This window comes from Mesoplodon densirostris, chromosome 5 (genome assembly GCF_025265405.1).
Source record: "Mesoplodon densirostris isolate mMesDen1 chromosome 5, mMesDen1 primary haplotype, whole genome shotgun sequence".
NCBI classification, from domain to species: Eukaryota; Metazoa; Chordata; class Mammalia; order Artiodactyla; family Ziphiidae; genus Mesoplodon; species Mesoplodon densirostris.
The window spans coordinates 120,242,651-120,262,724 of NC_082665.1; the positions used below are offsets into that span (position 1 = coordinate 120,242,651).

The following is a 20,074-nucleotide window of genomic DNA, read 5'->3' on the forward strand; positions in this document are numbered from 1 at the left end:
CTGATAATTATTTGGCCTCTCCTCAATATATGAAACCAGCATATAATTTTCATCATAAATTTGTTATTATATATTTTCTCTGAGAATGGAGGAGATAGAGGAGTAACTTTCATTTTCCTATAATTTATGCTGTGTAACAAATCCTCTTCCTTATTCTGAAACTCATTATTATCTGATAGTCCTGGGAGCCCCTTCTTCCCTTTAATTACCTAAATTATGAACTCTTATGCATATGACATAATCTCTGCTTTGCTAAAGCTTGAGTCATTATTTTGCATTTATTTCTACTATTATCTAATCCTATTGAGTGCTGTATCTTTGAGACATGGATTATCAAGGATGTTCATGTTTAGTAGGAGGACATGGAAGAAAACCAAACCAAATCAACTGAATTTATTATCCAGTTTTAACTACTGTTTCTGTCATAATGCTTATGCTTAAAATGCAGAAGAGGATTTCAAATTAAAATGGATTTTAAAATCAAGTGTGTCTCTATGATGTTCACAGTTCTTGAAGACACATCAGCCACAACATTTGGATACTAACAAACAATAATCTGGGTTTGTTGATAGAGCTATGCTTCTGGAGAGCTGTGTACTGCTCTGCACTCTGAATGGCTCCGGGGAAGTTTTTCTGTAACCAAGGCTACCTCAGGTAAACATTCTGACCTTCTTTAAGGAGACCAAAACCTTCAGACTGATGAGGCCACCAAACCTAGGGTGAGCAAACATCTTGGTTTGCCCATGAGAGTTCTAGTACCTGCTGATTTTCCTGGCTTAGTTATTAATAATTCCCTCCTTCACTCTTAAAAGTGTCTCAGTTCTAACAATAACTTATATGATCATCTTACCTATAGCCATTTTATTTTCCCTTCTGGAGCCCAGGGTTCTTTCTTAGGGCCCAAGAAGACAAATTATGTTCCCTGTCAGTGATCACTGTAAAGGCCTCCAGTAACAGTATCAAAATGGGTTAAATCAAACCAGACTAGTTAGATCTCCTATCAAATTGCTTAAATCCCCTGGCGTACGTTCCCCCAATGCAGAACCTGGTCTAAACTGACACATTTAGAGAGAAACACAAGGCCACCTGGAGAAGGAACGCATGTTGAAATTCTGGCTCTGTTCTCGTCATTTTTCTAGCCAAGCTGCAGACCTTGCCTACCTTCCATTCCCAAGATCTATGAGAAATCCTATCTGTTCTGCCATGTCTCCTTGAGTCCACAGACATAAACTCGACAGGGGTCTATATCTCAACATCTATTCTAAGAATATTTGATCGAGTTGCATCCATGAAATTAAAGAGATATAGATGCTTAGTGAGCCTCTATTCTGTTAAGGATGCAAGAGCATCTAATACAAATTCATACATACTGCATATGCAAGTCAGGTGGAATTTGGTTATTTCAATAGCATTGCTAATGCATTTACCCACTATTTTCTCCTAGCTCATTGAGATACTCAAGGGTGTCATAACGCTTGGTTTTTGTGTTTTTTTTAAATTTTTTATAATGCTTGGTTTTACTTGCCCAACGTTTGATTAAGGGACTGAAAATTTAATTACCTGATGGGGCAGGTAAACCTCCACGTTCAAGATAAACAAGGAGGAGGTATGGCCAAAGGCTGCCCTCTCTCTGCGTAGCATCCCTCACAGCTCCTGCCAAGCCTTGACTGTGACTGCCCAACCTTCGTTCTCTTCACTGTTGCCTCTCGATGGGGTTTTGACCACTGTGTGCCTAATTCTTGATTATAATCCCAATCTTGATTTTTCCTTTACAATGAATAGATTCCAACACTCTAATATTTGGGCGTGCCAGTAAAATGCAACAGAGCTGCTGATGATAAAACTTCTTTCCTCTGGTTAGTTCTTCCTTAGAAAATAATTTGTCCATACTGTGTGTGTAATACACAGTTTATTTTTAAATCTCAAATCTCAGACAGGAGTCTGGTACGAGCAAGGGTTCCTAAGAAGTTATCAGACATCTTAGAGAAATATATCACTCGTATCAATGCTATGTTTTCACATACAAGATAACTTTTGGAAAATTAAATGGTTGAAATCAATCAATACTAGCTTAAAAATAGCTACAGTTGGATCATTGTATTAAAGATATACTTATTGGCATGAACAGTTAAAATCTTATCATTGTTGTGTTTTTTTAGTAGAAGATAATCACCTTTGCATTTCTTACACACTCTGAAGTGGGTTAAGTTTTATACTGAACCACAAGTAATGGATGTCTTTGAGGTTTTCACTCCTTATCTCTTTTCCCATTGGTACTGAACTTATTTTATTTTTAACATAGTTCCCATGTCCCATTTCCTACTCTTTTCCCTACACCACTCTAGAACAATCAGTTCAAGTCTCTTTGGGAAGGAAATGTTCTAGTAGAAAGGATAATTAAAGATATTATTTAAAGCAAGACAAAATTTATATTAGACTATCATAAGTGGAGTTTTATTTTAAAATAGCCTTTAAAACAAGTCTTGGTGAGTTTCTGGTTTCAGTTTATTCTTTAAATATGACTTCCACCAGCATGACTGAACAACTATTTTCAGTGAATCAAACTATCTAGTGCAGTCTGCTCCCGTGCTCACTACTCGTTAAAAGGCAGATCTGACAATGGAATCTAAATGTTACATGTAAACCAAATGTTTAAAAATGGAATCCTAGTTTACTAATGACTTCTGCAGTTGTTTATCCTCAATTCTTTGTGAGCTTCAACTAGAGGTGACTTCTAACCTTATAGCTTTACATTTCTCACGTGGTGTATAGTCCATAATGTATAAAAAACTCAGTGGACCAGGGGCCTTGAAAGTTAAAGGTATCAATAAGTAAGAAAGATCCACATTTGGAGTGTGAATATTTGTCTTCTAATACCAGGCTTCCTTGGGGTGATGAAGCCCTGCATTTGCTTCTCCATCAATTCCTGGGTCATAAGGAGGCTACCTGGCCCATTTCACTAGAAAGAGTAATGGCTTCACCACATAAAGGAACACCCGCATCTTGAGGAATCATCCTGCCTAAGGTGCAGACCAGAGAGGGGAAGGGAGGACAGTGCAGCCAGATTTGGGTGTTACCTCGATGGCCAGTTGGAACTGCTCGTGTTCCCGCTGCAGCTGCTCTGCTTCCGACAAAGAGCTGGCGTTGACCAGGCTGGCGTTGAGCATCGACTCCCCATTGCGGATCCATCCCAGGACCTAGGGAGTCGGGACAAGAGCATAGGTGAATGGCCTTTCAGTGACAGGCCCTTCAGTCAGAGAGCTTGCTATCTCCTACCCACAGTTGAAAACAGGACAGGAAGAGTCTAGATAATTAAAATCTCCTTAAATTTGCTTCGTACCTTGCGCCATAAGGTACTTATTTTAAGTACCAACCTCATTCCCAACTTCATCTCTTCTTTCCTACCCTTAACACTCCTCAGTCCCAGGCTCCTCAGCCACTTAATTTAAACATTACTTCATCTGACTGCATTGTATGTATGTTTCCAAAGTTCCATCTGGAACATAGTATGGTATAAATAAATAAATGCCATCTGTTGGTATCCCTTTCATTTTTTTAAGGCCCAATTCAAATAACAATAACTGCTTGAAATCTTCTATACCTAACCACTCCTATTAGAAACAATCTCTTCATCATCTAGTGAAACCCAGATCATTTTGCATGTACCACCTTTGTGGCACTCACCAAAGCCTGCCTTATTCAGTTATTTCGACCTATGTTTCATCTCCTCCCCTTACAATGTAAAATTCTGGAAGACTAGAGTAATATATGAGTCATATTTTAATCTCACCCAATGCCTAGCACAGTACCTTTCATACGACGGGTATGCAGTAACGTTTTTGAAAGAGTGAAAATACCCAAGTCACACCTGAGCAGTGTGTCCAACCTCCTATACCTTGCAAAATAGCCAAGAGTAGACAGGTTTGAGCTTTGGTTAAACAATCCAAAGGGAGGAGAAATAAAACAAGCAAAATAGCATGAATCATCCATACACTGGATCATTAGAAAAAGGGAGAATATGTTATAATTGATTTAAATTATTTAGAGGCAATGGCTAGGCTGAGTAAAATTTCTAGGTGACCTTAATTAGTACAGGGGGAAAGAAAACTCAGCTAGGGAATATTAGAATAGAAGGAGAAATAGCTGACACTGTCTAGACAGTCCCAGCTAAAATAGAGATGTGGCAATAATCCAGCTAATAGAGTCAAGTGCAAATAATCAAACTGGAAGTAACAGGCCTTGAAAATCTACCTTGTGTTTGGTCATCAGAAAATTGCCAAATATTTGCTTTATTAAGGAGTCTGAGAGTTTGCTTGGAGAGGAAATAAAAATTCTTCTGAAATTTTAAGACCAGTAAATACCATCCATCTGTTCCCTCAAGGCAAAGCAGAAGACACCACAATCTGTTTCAGATTTTTTTTTCTTCTCTCAACTTCTTCATGTTAAACAATTAGAAAAATACTAAGTCTGGTCTCCTATTCCATAACCCTCACAGGCATTTCTCAAATGTCCTCCTTAAGCAGAAAATGACTGATACCATATTGTTCATGGATAACATCGGGACATAAATCCCACTGAAGCTGGGCTATTTGGATTGAGATGTTAATTCATGGGCAGTCTGGCAGATTGTGGATGAGATGCCAATCTGTAAAGCAATTAGTTCCAGGAAATAACTGCTCAGAGCGTATGTGTGAAATCTCTGATGCCACTGGTGTGCTGTAGCTGGCTGACTATAGAGGTGCTAATGATATCTAAAAGCTGGCTGCAAGTTCGGGTACATGCATACATGGATTACATGCCCAAATGCTTCACCTCTTTGGAAAATGGAGCTCACAATTTATATTTTTGAATTATGTAAGTCCTTCTGCAGTGATTCATCACATCTTGCTTGGTTCAAGATTCACTTGAGGGTGTCAGAGAAACATTTTCTCAATGTGCATGACAAATCAACGCTTGAGGGACAATTTGACTCCCTCTGGGCCTCCTGAGTCTTGGTGGAATATTTTCCTCTCTAGTTTCAGTCAACTGAAAATATCAGTTATAGCTATGGTTGTGAGGTCACCATTTACCAGGTTTTCCATTTAGAAATATTATAGGTTTTAGTCTCTACAGCTTTCATTAAATGATGCCATATCCTTGATATCCTTGTTCATTTTTATTTCCCAAATGTTGTTTATAAAGGCATTCCAGGACTTCAACATGGGAGGTTTGATTTTAGGAAGATAAAAATGCACTGTAGTTCAATCAATGGCTTGGGTTCAGGGGTGGGACTGATGCCAATGATTAAACTACCAAGTATTTTTATCTTCCTAAAATCAAACCTCCCATGTTGAAGTCCCGGACTCAGTCCTAGAAGCAAAACTGGGAATGTGTAGAAAGAGCATAAAATCTGAAGTCAGAATACCTGGCTTTGTTACTGCCTGGTAAAACCATTTAACTCCTCTGAGCCTCAGCTTTTTCATCTGTAAAGATAGGATAATGGTACCTTCCCTTCCTATATCAGGGTTGATGTAGCCTACCATAAAATGCAAAGCCTGATGATGGTGGTTCTAGCGATTTTTAGTTTTGAGGCAAAACTAGCTAATGCTATGATTCTTCATTTACACCTCTCACAATAAGAAGAGAAAAAAATTTAGGAATATTAACTTTTATTCTAGTATTTGTAGAGCTTATTGACATATTCTGATGTGATGTAAATACCTTAGCTGTTTTATTATCATCACTCTTTGTGCTCTGATCAATGCTAACTCTTGTTGGTGTAATTTTCTATTACTGTCATCCTTTATCTTTCTGGTTCATAAAATTGGTTATTCTTGTGTGATCATCCAAATGAGAGAAAGGTAGTAGAAGAAAGTTTGTAACAAACATGGGAAAATGTTGGTCCTACTAATCTTGACCTGCATGACTTTGGAAACATCACTTAATCTCTCTGAGGCTCAGTTTTCTTAACTGTAAAATGGTAAATCACAGGGTATAGATGAAATAATTAATGTAAAAGTATTTTGCAAACCATATAATGCAATCCTTAACATGAACATTTTATACTGATCATTCATCTTAGGCAACAGTTTACTGATAAGTTAGATGGTCTTTGAAGGTCATTTTGAGCCATAATATTCCATACTTCTTTCAAAATTCAGAGACTGCCCCTATAACCATAGGATACCAGAGGAACTTAGCTCTGCAGAAATGAGGGATGGGAAGAGTATTGCTGCTTGGGGACTTGGGAGCTAGGCCACCAATTCAGCTCAGTCAGGGGTGAGGGGAGAACTGAAGATGGAGATCTATTGGTTCCTCAGGCCAAGGAAGTTCAGATAACCCCGAGTTAGGAGAAGCATGGATGTGGTTAACTGGACATGAATGTCCAAAATGATGACACCACCTAAGCTGGTCAAGCTGGACACTGTAGCCACGTAGGCTGGGGAAGCTGCTTGGCTATGGCTGTGTTCTCTAGGCCACACTGACAGGAAAGCTATGAGGCTGCACTGAAGGACACTGTGTCTAACTCCTGCTACTGCAGATGACTTATCACAAGGCACAATGACTTCTGAAACTCTAGCCACAGGAAAATCATCAGTCCCTCAGGTGGTAACTGGGAGCCTGTCATATTTCTAGTGTTTCTTAGTTCTAAAAATTCACAGTTTATGAGATTATATGTGTTCATCCCTCATGATTTTATAGACTATGACTGTGTGTCTTCCTAATTATCTCCGTTTTGAAACAAATGGATAGTGCTTGTACCTATGGCTGCCTCTCTTTTGGACCTACTCCAGCTCCTTTCTAACTTTTACGTACAGTGAACAGAATGAAACAGTAGTCTATACAGGAATATGAGGAGAGGATATTTTCTCCTTTGATTTAAATTTCCATCTTGATCATATGCAAATTTTGGCCAGTATTTGGTCCACAGGGGTAATTTAAGTCAATGTCTTTAGTAGACAAATGATAAGTACAATTTCTTTCCCCAAAGCTTAGAGCTCCAACATCTTATAAATCCATTTTGGCCTATTTTCTGCTAAATGCATTGCTCTGCAGGAAACATGGAAATTCACTTAGTTTTATGCCCATTAAATAGGTTTTTCAAATCTTCCTGAATTATCTAATAAATGTGAGGCTATCCTTACCAGAGTAGCAATTTTCCTGGAAAGCAATCAGAGCATTCTGTGGGTTCTGGAGAATAATCTGAACTATTTTTCTAGAAGAAAGGGGGCATCTGGGTGGTCTATGGCCCTGGACCATAGGAATCAGGGGAATGGTTTCCCTTCAAGATTCAGCATTTCTCTGGAGATGCTGGGGCCATTTATCTTAGATACAAAGTCCTATGTAATCCCTCAGAAAGCAAGTCAGTTGCATTAATCAGTTTCATTTGTTCTAAATACTTGAAAATAATTTTCAGTCAATGTCTGCGACATTACCTCTCCTCAGAGCTTCAGTTTAATATAAGTGTGGTGTAACTGCACATAAGGTTATGAAGGCCAAATCTAAACCTTTAATCTCTGAGCTCTAACAACAGAGCTGTATCACAACACATTGTGGCCCTCTCCCTTTCTCTCCCCATTAATGGCACTTCAATTAAGGTGTCTCTTTCTTTCTCTTTCTTTCTTTTCCTTCCTTCCTTCCCTCCCTCCCTCCTTCCTTTCTCTCTCTCTCTCCCTTTCTCTTTCTTTCTCTTTCTCTCTCTTTTTCTCTCTCTCCCTCTCTTTCTTTCTTTCAGTATATTCAAAAGAGAAACTCTCAAGCTAGTGTCTAAATTTAGCCCAAGTGATCTGTACTGACATCCAAATTAAGTCCCTCTTTCCAAGCGTCAACAGCTTTCAAGTCAATATTTCCTGCTCCACCAACTTCCATCAAACGCGAATGCCTGTCGGAAACTGGACCAGACGACCCCTAAAGGAGAACAAGCTTGTCTAATGAGGCACAGTGGCTTAATGGAGCAGTGGTCCCTCGACACCTCCGAGGGCCGCAGTCCTTCACGCTTTTCCTAAAGGCTGACCCCAGCAATCCAGTGCCATTTTGAACTACAGTCCCCCTGTGTGTCATCCTTGCTGTGGTGGAGAGAAGGAGAAGGAATGTTCTCACTCCTGCGGAAGAATTCTTTTTTGTCCTCCAATTCATGAAACACTGAACAGGCACGTACACAGATATTAGTCAAGGCTGGATGATCCATACATAGATAATCTCCTTTCCCACTCGACAAACTACCTATCATCATCCCAGCTCCCCATCCTGTACAGAATGGATACTTGGAGGATTAAAACTCATTTCATTTCCATTTTCATCTCAGCCAAGAAAAACATAATTAGGAAGTTGGCTCTACTATGAATGCTGTAGCAAAAATAAATAAAATAAAAAACCAGGAACAAAAGCAAAATTATATATTTAATTTCAAAGTCAATTAGGAATATTTTTCCTGTTATCTGGTTTACTGAGATGACATGAACAAACAGTAGAGGAGAACTCCCATGGCCTGCTGAGCCCGCTGCTTGATCTGGCTGGTGCCACCCCCTCTGCCAGGTGTAGGCCATGCCTACCCATCTTCTCAGACATGGCACTGTGGAGGCCAGGAAAAGCCCAGACTGCATTCTGCTGGAGAACTTCTGTCTATTTCTCCTGGAACTCCAGGGTGGGAGTGGGGTCCAGCAGAGGCAAATTGTAGGACCTTGTATTTCAGAGGCTTGGGCTCAAGTTTCAGCTAAGTAGCCAACAGGCCCTGGGAGCACTCATCCTATGGTATCTCAGTTTCCTCATTTGTAAGCTAAATGTCCACCACTTTCTCTCATGGGCCTGTCCTCCTAAACCGAAATCACAAACGAGAAAGTACTTGTCATATGAAAAGAAAGTACTATCATTACTGCCAAGAGATTCAGAATTTGAATATTCATCACTGCTCTGGGCCTGCTAGGATTTCTACCATGTCCCCACGAGTAACAAGTCTCACCAGACATTCAGGTGTGACTCCAGTGTAATTAAACAGAAAACAACCGGGATGGCAGTGCTGTATCTGGCTTTGCCTGGGGCTCAGTGATGTTACCTGTGCTCAAGATGGATCTTTAGCACACAATGTGTGGACTCTTAGTACTCTTTGGAAAAGAAGGGGAGCAGAGAAGATAATTTTTCACATTATAATAAATAGTATATAATTAAAACATAGGCATTAGCAAGGAATACCCTGAATAAAAGGGGCCGAGCAATAATTAAATAAAATATGATGTTTTTGTTCCCTGTGCTAAATTAATAGACTAATCTAAAAGCTCTAGCAGTCACTGAACATAAGAAAAAACATTTAAAAGAGGAAGATGTGTCTCTGCTTAGGATGTTTTGGGTGGGGCTCTCCCTAGAGGAAGCAGGGGGATAGGGTTGCTTGCGAGAGTCTGGAGCACAGGGAGAAAACACTGAAGCGCTATGAGCTCTGCCCTGCAGGGAAGCCCTTCTGCACCCATGGAGGGTGAAGGTGAGGTCTTTCCTCACCTCATTAGACCTGTCTGGTGACCTTTCTAAGCTTTGGTGACTTCCTCTGAAAGGAGAGTAATATCAGCTTCACAGAATGGTTGTGAGGATTGATCAAGAGATAGGTATAAAAGGCACACAACACTCAATTAAAGGAACTATAATTATATTTGTATTTCTTCAATCCCACTTTGTCTAAATAGGAAATCCCCAATAATTATGCTAAAAATTCCCATTTAGTCTGTTCATGATATAAATATGTAGTATTTTTAAAATGTATCATTGGTCATTGTGGGTATGTTCCTAGAGATCCCTAGGAATGGTACAGGGATGTCCTTTAGAAAGATAGCTAGTATTATGTCTCATACAGGTAAGTACTCTTTTCTTTTTAAGATTGGCTTTAATGTGACTAGAACATTTTCTTATAAGAACCGCACACACATTGAAAAGAAATATGGGAACTGAAGGATGGCTACCCCTTATTGATTCTCAAGTATATGTCAGGTCCTGTACTAGGCACACAAATTAATCAAGCTGGCTTTAAAGCCTGAATATGTTTATTGATACAGGCTTTGCATTTCCTATGAACTCTGGGCAGGGCTGAGGATAGAAAGGAAGAGAATCGATTCAGTGACTGAGGGCAACTTGGAACAGCACTGAGGTACTCTCCTTAGATTGTTATATGTCAGAGAAATAATGCACTTGTAGTTTGAGCCATTGTACCATTAGATCTATTTGTTAGAGTCAGTAGATAGCAGCCTAGCTTTCAGAAACGAATACAACCACTCCTTAACTTACCTATTTCCTAATTCTGGTTATACCGGTGGCTCTGTATGCCTTACCCCATTCCAGGAGCAGGCCCAGGCCAGACTCAGCCACTGGGAAGCCCAGGCTGCAGGACGAGAGTCAGGCTCACCTGTCTGACCTCTGCCTGGAGGTGTCGCAGTTGGAGACACTGCTCGAGCCGCTCATGGGTCTGCTCTGCGTTGAGCTCCAACTCGTGCTGCTTCTCCTGGAGAAACTCCAGTAGCTCTTGCACCTGGGCTGCCAGATCAATGTCTTTTTCACAGATTAACTCAATTCCTGATTTAAACAAAATGTAAACCATTAAAAACCAGGTAGTACCGTAAAGACTACATTTCCTTCTATATGCACATGAAAGCTGGAATCTGGAAATAGCCATCACCAACACCCTCCCAACCTCTGCATATCCCTCAGTGAAACTGGATAGATCACCATAACGGGTCTTTGTTTGGGATGCTCGAACCATGCCGTCTCTGTTGGATTAACTGATCCTTTGTCAGGAAACAACTCTTCAACACATGATCAGCTCCTTATCAACTGGAGTCAAAGAGGTGGTCCTCTGGATTCCATCCCAGACAAGGCTGCATACAACAGTCCCTGCTGGGCAGTTTGCCTACACCCAGAATATTCACAACCGAGCCTCTGGATCACATTGGGAAATACAAAACAAAGCCCCAGAGACCCTGTCTCAGGAACTACCAAAGGCACACTCTCTTTTAGCTGGTCAGATGCAATTTACCATTGGATGCTAAGTCCATTCTGAAGAGAATAGTTGGCCAGTGGTGATTTTCTTAGCCAACTACCTAGGTCCCCTAAAAAAGCAACTCAGAAATTCATCACTGCCACCACCAACACACCTGCCTGATACAGTGGGGGCATATAAGGAAAGTCCGTACACGCTAAAGGAAATTCTTTTCTAGAAGCAAAAATAGTGTTTTATGTAAGAACAATATGGGAGAGTGGGAAATTTTTTTCTGGTGTTACATGGTAATAATTTCAGTATCTTTTCATGTTTATTTTTTCTGTCCGTTTCATAATTCCAAGGCCCAGCTCCTGAAATATCTGTGGGAGACAGAGAAGAGGATGACTTGTCCTTTTAGCAGTCAACTCCCTCTAGTTACTATCTGCAGTTACCAAGGGGATGAGGTAGAGCATCTCCTTGACTGAAATCAAAAAATAAGAAGAAATAAAAAATTTCTACCTTTGCAGTGCTAGGCAACATGGGATGACCCTTGGCCTCCATGTTTACTTTTTAAAATGCAATTTAAGATCCACCTGCAGGGGGCTTCCCTGGTGGCGCAGTGGTTGAGAGTCCGCCTGCCGATGCAGGGGACACGGGTTCATGCCCCGGTCTGGGAAGATCCCACATGCCGCGGAGCGGCTGGGCCCGTGAGCCATGGCCGCTGAGCCTGCGCGTCCGGAGCCTGTGCTCTGCAACGGGAGAGGCCACAACAGTGAGAGGCCCATGTACCGCAAAAAAAAAAAAAAAAAAAAAAAGATCCACCTGCAGAAGTGGATCCCTGTTTCCAGTCACAATGCAGATTTTTTTCCAGCTCGTTTTCTTCCTGCATGCATCTCTGGTGTTTAGTGTGCTGGGCTTGGGCAAAGTGTCTTTCTGTGGGAAGCTCATGGCTTACCCATGCCACATCACATGCAAATGGGCTTTCTTAGCCTGGTGCTTCATCAAAGGGACCAGCCACCTGCTTAGACGATCATCCAGAACAGGCTCCCTGCCTGCCTGGAGACTCCAGCCCTTCATTTTCATCTATCTTGCTTGATATTTTTTTTATGTGAGATGAACACAGGAAATAAAATAGGTGAAGATGGTGTAATCGGGCTAAGAACAATTGTTTTATATCCACTTTTCTTCCCTTCCTCCAGATCCACATTCCTTCAGCCCAGAGTAGCTTCCATTTTGGAAGAACACAGGCCTTTTCTTTCCTTTTATGACACAAGTACAATTATTTGTGGCCCATTATTTTTACGTATATCTGTTTCCCCCAGACTGATGTTCACTCTTGATTAATTCAGTAAACACTGACATTGAGAATTTGCTATGGCGAGACATAACCACTCTGCTGGATACCGGGAACGTAAAGAGAAGAAAGGAGGAGCCCTACCCTCATGCTTCTACCGAAGCTACGGGAACGCAAATAACCCCAACAGAATTCAGTATGCACTAGAATACCAGTATAATATACAATAGTTATCAAGCTTTACTGAACTTTTACCACGCTTGTGTTTCTCTCACTGCATCCTCACAATGACTGCATATGGTTAAGATTCCTATAATTGCCGTTCTTCTGAGGAAGGTGAAGCTTAGAGAGATTGGGTAACATGCTCAAGGACACCCAGGTAGTGAGAGGTGCGGCTGGGACCCCAACAAAGGAAATCTCTCTCTCTCCTGGCTGTACCCTTAACCTCTATGTGCAAGGAGAAGAGTGATCCTCACAACCTAATTTTTTTTAATTAATTAATTTATGGATGTGTTGGGTCTTTGTTGCTGTGCACGGGCTTTCTCTAGTTGTGGTGAGCAGGGGCTACTCTTTGTTGCGGTGCGCGTGCTTCTCATTGTGGTGGCTTCTCTTGTTGTGGAGCATGGGCTCTAAGCGCCGGCTTCAGCAGCTGTGGCTGGAAGGCTCTAGAGTGCAGGCTCAGTAGTTGTGGCGCACAGGCTTAGTTGCTCCACGGCATGTGGGATCTTCCCGGACCAGGGCTCGAACGTGTGTCTCCTGCATTGACAGGTGGATTCTTAACCACTGTGCCACCAGGGAAGCCCCTCACGACCTAATTTAAGACTTCATTTAAATGCTGGGTCTGGGTACTTTCCAGACACAGTAAATGTGAAGCACCATTGCCATAGACTCCATAGAGTTTTCACTTAAAAACCTTGCATAAAGAGAGAACTTGACGCTTTAAACCACAAAAGCAACGTATGCATAGGATACGCAGCTCCTGTCTTATTCCTAAGGTCATGGGTAACAGTCACATGGTTGGTGACATTAGGGTGAAGACCTGGGCCATAACCAATGGGGGCAGTGAGGCTGAATCATGGCTAGTGAGAACTGGAGGGGACTTTAGGAATGAAGGCCTGCCTGCCACACTGGACAAAAGAAGAAACTAAGGTCTACAGAGAAAGAACAGGGACTTCCAAAGTCAAAGTGCTTGTTGGCGGTGCATCTGGACCTTGAATTCAGTCAGTGGGTTTACTCCAAGTCGACTCTTTCCAGCAAACCCTGCCACTTTCCAACTTGAGGCCCAGTAGATAACCCTAAACAAGGAGCAAGTAAAGAAACTTCCTATTTTGCCAACTACTGCTAAGGCTGATGTTGATTTAAACAAGGCTTTTGCTTTGGTTAGGGTTGTTGGCACATCAGGCGGATTTAGTAGGACCTGGCTGAATGTTACAAACTTCATACCAAAAAATAAGTGTAAGGAAATTCCTTACTTCTCCTATAAAAATCCAATAAAAATCATTTACTCCTACAAAAATCAAAGCATAAGCCCTAATTATTTTAGCCTGGAGGGTTAAATAGCAACCAAATTCTTAATTTTGCTAATTGTCCTTTTTCTGAGACAATAGTTTATTTTACCTCTAGTTCAAATATAGTTCATTAAACAGACAAGGTAAGTGCCCAGCCCATTTATTGCCTCAGTCCGGTGTCTCTGAAGTACTGCTTTCCTTGGCCACCTAGGTCCTCAGTAAGGCCCACTCTCGGTCCACCTCCAACCTCCACCCCTGGACCCCAGCTCTGGCGTGTTGCTGCCCTCCCTTCCTCCAAGCCAGAGATGAGGTTGACGCCTCCTCTGCAGGACAGGCACACGGCAGCAGACAGAGGGAGCTTCCCTGAGAGCCTTGAGGCCTCACGGGCTATGCCAGACTGAACAGCCAGCTGAGGAGGAGCAGAGACTGAAGAGGCCAATCAAGGCTCTTTTGACAAAGCTCATTCCTAGAACAGGATATGTGGGGGTGGGCAGCCCATCTGCTTGGGGTGTTTTCACCCACTCAGCCCTCATGGTTAAGGTGGCTGCCAAGCACAGCCAGTCTTCAGGGACTGCCAGCTCCCGGCAGTCTTTCCGTTACCAAGGATACCTGGCTCTTGGACAGAGGTGCACTTGCCCAAGGTCACGCCAGCATCCTGCTCCTACATGCCGCAGGTTTTCAGGCAGATGAGGCGCTCCACCTGCCAGACACGTCAATACTGAGGGATGAAGGGATGGGGGATGAGCATCCCTGCAGAGTTTCTCTGCACAGTCTCTCTCCTGGGTACTATGTCTGCATTCTCTCATGGTTCCCCATCTTAGTTGGATAGCAGGCTATGGCGAGCATCATGAGGACAAGTTGTAGGGTGAAACCCTGAGTCCAGACAAGGTTCTCAGTCACAGTTTGCCCCTTCCCTAATAAGGCCTTGAAAAGGTACAGCTGTGGCCAAGAACACTGCTTCTCAAACTTTAACATGCACATGATTTACCTGAAGATTTTGTTAAAATGCAGATTCAGATTCGTAAGTCTGGGATTCTGCCTTTCTAATCAGCTCTAGAGTCATGCTGGTGCTGCTGGTTCAGGGCCCACACTTAGAGTAGGTCCTGATCAGTGGTCCTAGATTAGTGCATCAGAATCACCTAGAGGGCTTACTGAAACAGATTGTTGGGCCTCGCCCCCAAGAGATTCTGACGTGGCAGGTTCTAGGGATGGGCCCTTGAACTTGCATTTCTAACAAGTTCTCCGGTAATGCTGATGCTGCTGATCTGGGACCACATTTGGAAGTCGTTGCCCTGGGGCACGTCATAGATATCAGCTGCTGTGATTTAACCATCAAGATGAAAAGCAGTGGTTCTCAGCCCTGGCTGCACAGTGGTATCACCTGAGGAGCTTTTGCCGATGCCCAAGTCCCATTCAGAGGTGTTAGATCACAGTATCTGGGCACTGTCATTTTAGAAATAGTCCCCAGATAATCATGTGAATGAAGGGGCTTCCTGGAGCTGTGTGGAGCGTGGGCTGCACCCTGTAAACAGGCCTGGGTCTCATAGGCAGCTGCAGCCTGGTCACAACAAATGAAAATTCAAGGAAAGATTATGCTGACCAAAGTAAACAGAATTTACTAGATTGTCTCTCCTCTGGTTAGAAGTGAAGTTCCTTTGAATGCTGCTATGTCCTCTATCAGGTCATTAAGAGAAACACAGTACCCTAAAGTCAAGTCTGACTGCTAAAGTCTGCCTGACAATCTCATGATTTAAATATCCTTCACAATCAGCAGGGATGTGGACAGACCATGTTTTAAAGAGTTGATGGCTTGAGGCCCTATCTGCTTCTTCCTGGAAGAGCCGGGTGGGTGGCAGTGTGGAGACCTGGGTTCTGGCACTTCACTGGTGTGAGTCCAGATCAATGACTTCCTCTTTCTGGACTAGTTGGACGAGGGGACAGCGATGGCTCTCTCCGGTTCTAACATCAAAGGCTGTTCTAGAAAGTGGCAGGTGTAACGTTAAGTGTTCATGGACTTGTTGGATAAACAGTGAATAGGGCTTCCCTGGTGGCACAGTGGTTGGGAGTCCACCTGCTGATGCAGGGGACACGGGTTCATGCCCCGGTCCGGGAGGATCCCACATGCCATGGAGTGGCTGGGCCCGTGAGCCATGGCTGCTGAGCCTGCGCATCCAGAGCCTGTGCTCCACAGTGGGAGAGGGCACAACAGTGAGAGGCCCGCGTACCGCCAAAAAACAAAACAAAACAAAACAAAACAGTGAATAAATCCTGAGCAGGAAAAGAAGTCAAGCCTGGATAACTTGGCCATGTGTTTTTTGAGAAGTTATAAAATTATATGACCTCACCATAAACTTTATCAGTACTTCTTACACTCAAGCACAGACAGTTTTAAGAAAAATGAGGACAGATAGGCCTGGACTGGAATGAGGAGCCGGCTCTGGGGGTGGAGGACAGGGCAGGAGAGTGTGTGCAGGGCACAGGGGTGGAACAGCAGCATCCGTACATCTGAATACAATTCACAAGGATGCCTGACGGCCTTTGCAGTCCACCTGGTTTATTTCTCCAGACCACCATGTTTTTGGATCTGTGCTAATTTCCATCATTGGTTTTTCCCCTTCTCCCCACAGCACCAGGAGAACCTGGCCCTATTCCTATTTTTATCATAGCCTAACCGGGCAACCTCAGACAAACAATTTCAGCTCTCATGCTTCAGTTTCTTTTTCATTAACATGGGGTCAAAAACCTCTGTTCCTTGTACCTGTGGGAAGAGAATGAGTGAGTGGAGCGGAAGGGCTTGTTGGAGTCAAGCTGCTGTCCTTGTCTTCACCACCTCCCCACCGGAAGCAGGAGCACGGGACAGGTCGCCTACCTGAGGCCTGGACCTCCATGATGTACTGGTGCAGATCCTGGCCCTGCTGGATGACCTCGAAGGTCATGTTGTTCATGGCTAGCTTCCGCTCCGTGTGGCGCTGCAGCCGCTGCTCGGCCAGTGTCAGATCCTCCGTGTTGAAGTCGTTCATCTGCCGAAGCAAGTCCTCATTCCAGGCATCTAGCTCTGCCGTCACCTGTGAGGGAACCACCATCACTGCAGGCTCACTGGTCCACAAGAGCCTTATTAACTAACCCAAGCTTCAGAACTGTCTCTACTTTGCATCTCTTTTTTGACCCCTAGACTACGTTTAAGCAATGGTGCCATTACCCACGTATGCATGCCTTTAAAAGTGCTCTCCCGTGTTTCAATGTCTACGGCAGCAGCAAACACTTACATGATGGATTATGGTTTAGAAAGGTTTTCACACTCCATCTCAACCTACTCCCACAGTAACCTGGAGAGGCAGGCAGGGTGGACATCCCCAGGTCCATCTCACAGAAGAGGAAGCTGACGCTCACTCACACAGATGGAATGCTTTGCTCAGAGTTCACCCTGCTCATGAGGGGCACGACCTGAGGACATTACTCAGTTCTTCCCCTGACTGCAAAGACTTTGTCCCCCATACCACAACCATTGTTGTAAAGATCTCATCATCGGAGAGGGCCTCAGAAATTAAGTACTGAGGGCTTCCCTGGTGGCGCAGTGGTTGAGAGTCCGCCTGCCGATGCAGGGGACACGGATTCGTGCCCCGGTCCGGGAAGATCCCACATGCCGCGGAGCAGCTGGGCCCGTGAGCCATGGCCGCTGAGCCTGCGCGTCCGGAGCCTGTGCTCCGCAATGGGAGAGTCCACGGCAGTGAGAGGCCCGCGTACCGCAAAAAATAAATAAATAAATAAAATAAAATAAATTAAGTACGGAGTCTAACTCTTTTCAAGAACCAGAAACAGAGGGCTGGAGAATCTTGGTAAATGGCCCGAGGTTACACAGTTGGTTAGACCCCAAACCCAGGGGCCCTGATCTGGTTCCCATGTTCTGTTGTACAGTATTCTCTCGGCTACAATGGCTGATACCAGGAAGTGGTAACAAAACGAGGTAGAGATGTATAACTTACCTCTAGAAATCCAAGCAGATTAAACTCTATTGAGGCATGACTGAGTCTCATGAAGACTGAGCATGCAGTGAAGGAGAACCTCGCCCTAAGATGACTTTGCTAATTGGTTACTGCTCTACGCCTTCACTCCCGTGATGTGCCCTCGTTTACTCACAAATATGTGCCTGCAAAGAGAGACTGAATCCTATACTTCCTTTACAATCACTGCTAGCATCCACATAGTAAGAACTCAGAAGTATTGAAGTATTGGATAATAATTCCACCTGACACGTGAATCAAATAAAACCTTTTCTAAAACGGTTTTCAGGTCTGTTCTCGCAGGCCAGCCCTGTGGCAGCCCTGTGAAGGCAATGGCACAGGCGCTGTCACCCTCTTTTCTGGGAAGAGGCAATGGAAGCCTCACCCCAGATCACACAGTTGCAGGATGGCCCAGGCAGCCTAAGCACACGGCCCAGAGCCCAGCTTAGTGATTTTCATCATGCTGGGTCTCATCCCAGCTGACATGTGGCATAAGCTTCCCAATTACCAAACACTGCTGTCCAAGAGCATCAGGGGACAAAGAGAAGGAAAGATGCAGCTGAGAGATGGTGCTGTTCCATGCTGTGCCAGGGCCATAAAGGCTGGGATGGGAAAGGCGAGCAGTCCCTGTGAGGGGCTGCCATCCAGGGCACAGGATTCCACTCTTTGTCTAACAGTAAGACTTTCCTCCACTGAAAGTGCAGTTTCTCTCTTTGAAGCAGAAATGGGGAACTGTAAAAATATTACCTTCACTGTGGTGGGTTCTCACCTCATGCTGCCACCTCTTTGCAGGTCAACTAAGGGATCCACTGAGCTCAGCCCGAAAACCTAGTACCTACTTATTGTGGGGAGCCCTTGGGGATCTGGGAACCAGCGGGTTGGTAGGCAAACAGGTTTTTGTTATATCCCGTCTTTTTAAATTTTTTTAGATTTTTTTTGACGTGGACCATTTTTAAAGTCTTTATTGAATTTGTTACATTATTGCTTCTGTTTTATGTTTTGGTTTTTTGGTTGCGAGGCATGTGGGATCTTAGCTCCCCGACCAGGGATCGAACCCACACCCCCTGCATTGGAAGGTGAGGTCTTAACCACTGGACAGCCAGGGAAGTCCCTATATCCCATCTTTGAAAAGCACTTCATTCTCTAACTAGAGAAAGGAGTTAAACTGAGAAAAATAAGAGAGATAACTTATAATTTATAAGAGATAACTTATAGAATGAATAGGCCTTTGTAGACTAGGCCTATAGCTATGTTTTCCCTTCCTGTATTTAAAAAAAAATTGAAGTATAATCTGCATATAATAAGACACATAAATTTTAAGCATTCAGTTCTATGAGTTTTGACACGTTTAGTTACTGGTGTAGCCACCACCAAAACCAAAATATAGGACCTTTCCATCACCCTAGGGAGTCATCCTTTCCAGTCAGTTCCTGACCCTGCCCCACTTCAGGTACCATTTTCTGATTTCTGTCCTCACAGATTCTTAGATTCCATACAAATGAAACCATACAGTATGGACTCTTTCATGTCTAGCTTCTGTGTTCAACACACTGTATTTAAGATTTATCTGTGTTGTATCAGTTCATTCCTTGCTACTGCTGAGTTCCATGGTATAGAGATACCGTGATTTATGTATCCGTCCTCTAGCTGGTGAACTCCTGGGTTGTTTTCAGTGTTTGGCTATTATGAATAAGGCTGATATGAAAGCTCTTGCACAAGTCTTACTGTGGACATTGGTTTTCATTTCTCTTGAGGGTCACTTAGGAGTGCAATTGTAGGGTCATAGGGTAAGTGTACGTTTAACATTCCCAAGAGGAATTTCGCATTCCCTGTGAAAGTTCCAGTTGCTCACCATCATTCGGTATTATCAGTCTACTTAATTTTAGCCAAGCTAGTGGGTGTGAAGTGATATCTTATTATGGTTTGAGGTTGTATTTCCCTGATGACTCATGGTGGTGAACACATTTTCATATGCTTATTGACCGTTGGTATCTACTTTCAGAAAGTGTTGAGTTTTTTGCTCATTTTTCAAAAGCTAGGTTATCTTTTGATTATAGATTTGTAAGAGTTCTTAATATACGCTGGATATAAGTCATTTATCAGATAATATATGGAAAATAGACCAAACAAAATTTTTAATCCATTTCCTCATCTACAAGCTTAAGGAAAATAAAAATAAGAAAACAATCATGAAAGGAAGAGTCTGCCTTTTCTTTACATTTTAGTTTTTGTTTTGTTTTCATGAAACTGAGTCTATGAAGAAGCTGTTTGCTGCAGGAAGATCCCAGAGGGGTCCCAAGGCCTGAGTCTGTGGAGCAGAAAGGCAAGTGTCGAGGGT

General features: G+C 43.1%; 1 protein-coding gene across 5 annotated transcripts in view; it reads right to left on the reverse strand.

The window, feature by feature from the left end:
• LOC132490793 (kalirin) overlaps positions 1 to 20,074 on the reverse strand; it is a 467,387-nt gene that overhangs the window by 84,382 nt on the left and 362,931 nt on the right. For all 5 annotated transcript variants that reach the window (XM_060099427.1, XM_060099424.1, XM_060099423.1 and 2 more), the window contains exons 14-16: positions 16,605 to 16,800; positions 10,364 to 10,530; positions 3,078 to 3,197 (exon numbers count right to left, since the gene is read on the reverse strand). In XM_060099427.1, the coding sequence (XP_059955410.1) occupies positions 3,078 to 3,197; positions 10,364 to 10,530; positions 16,605 to 16,800 (483 nt within the window). The remainder of the gene's footprint in view (positions 1 to 3,077; positions 3,198 to 10,363; positions 10,531 to 16,604; positions 16,801 to 20,074) is intronic.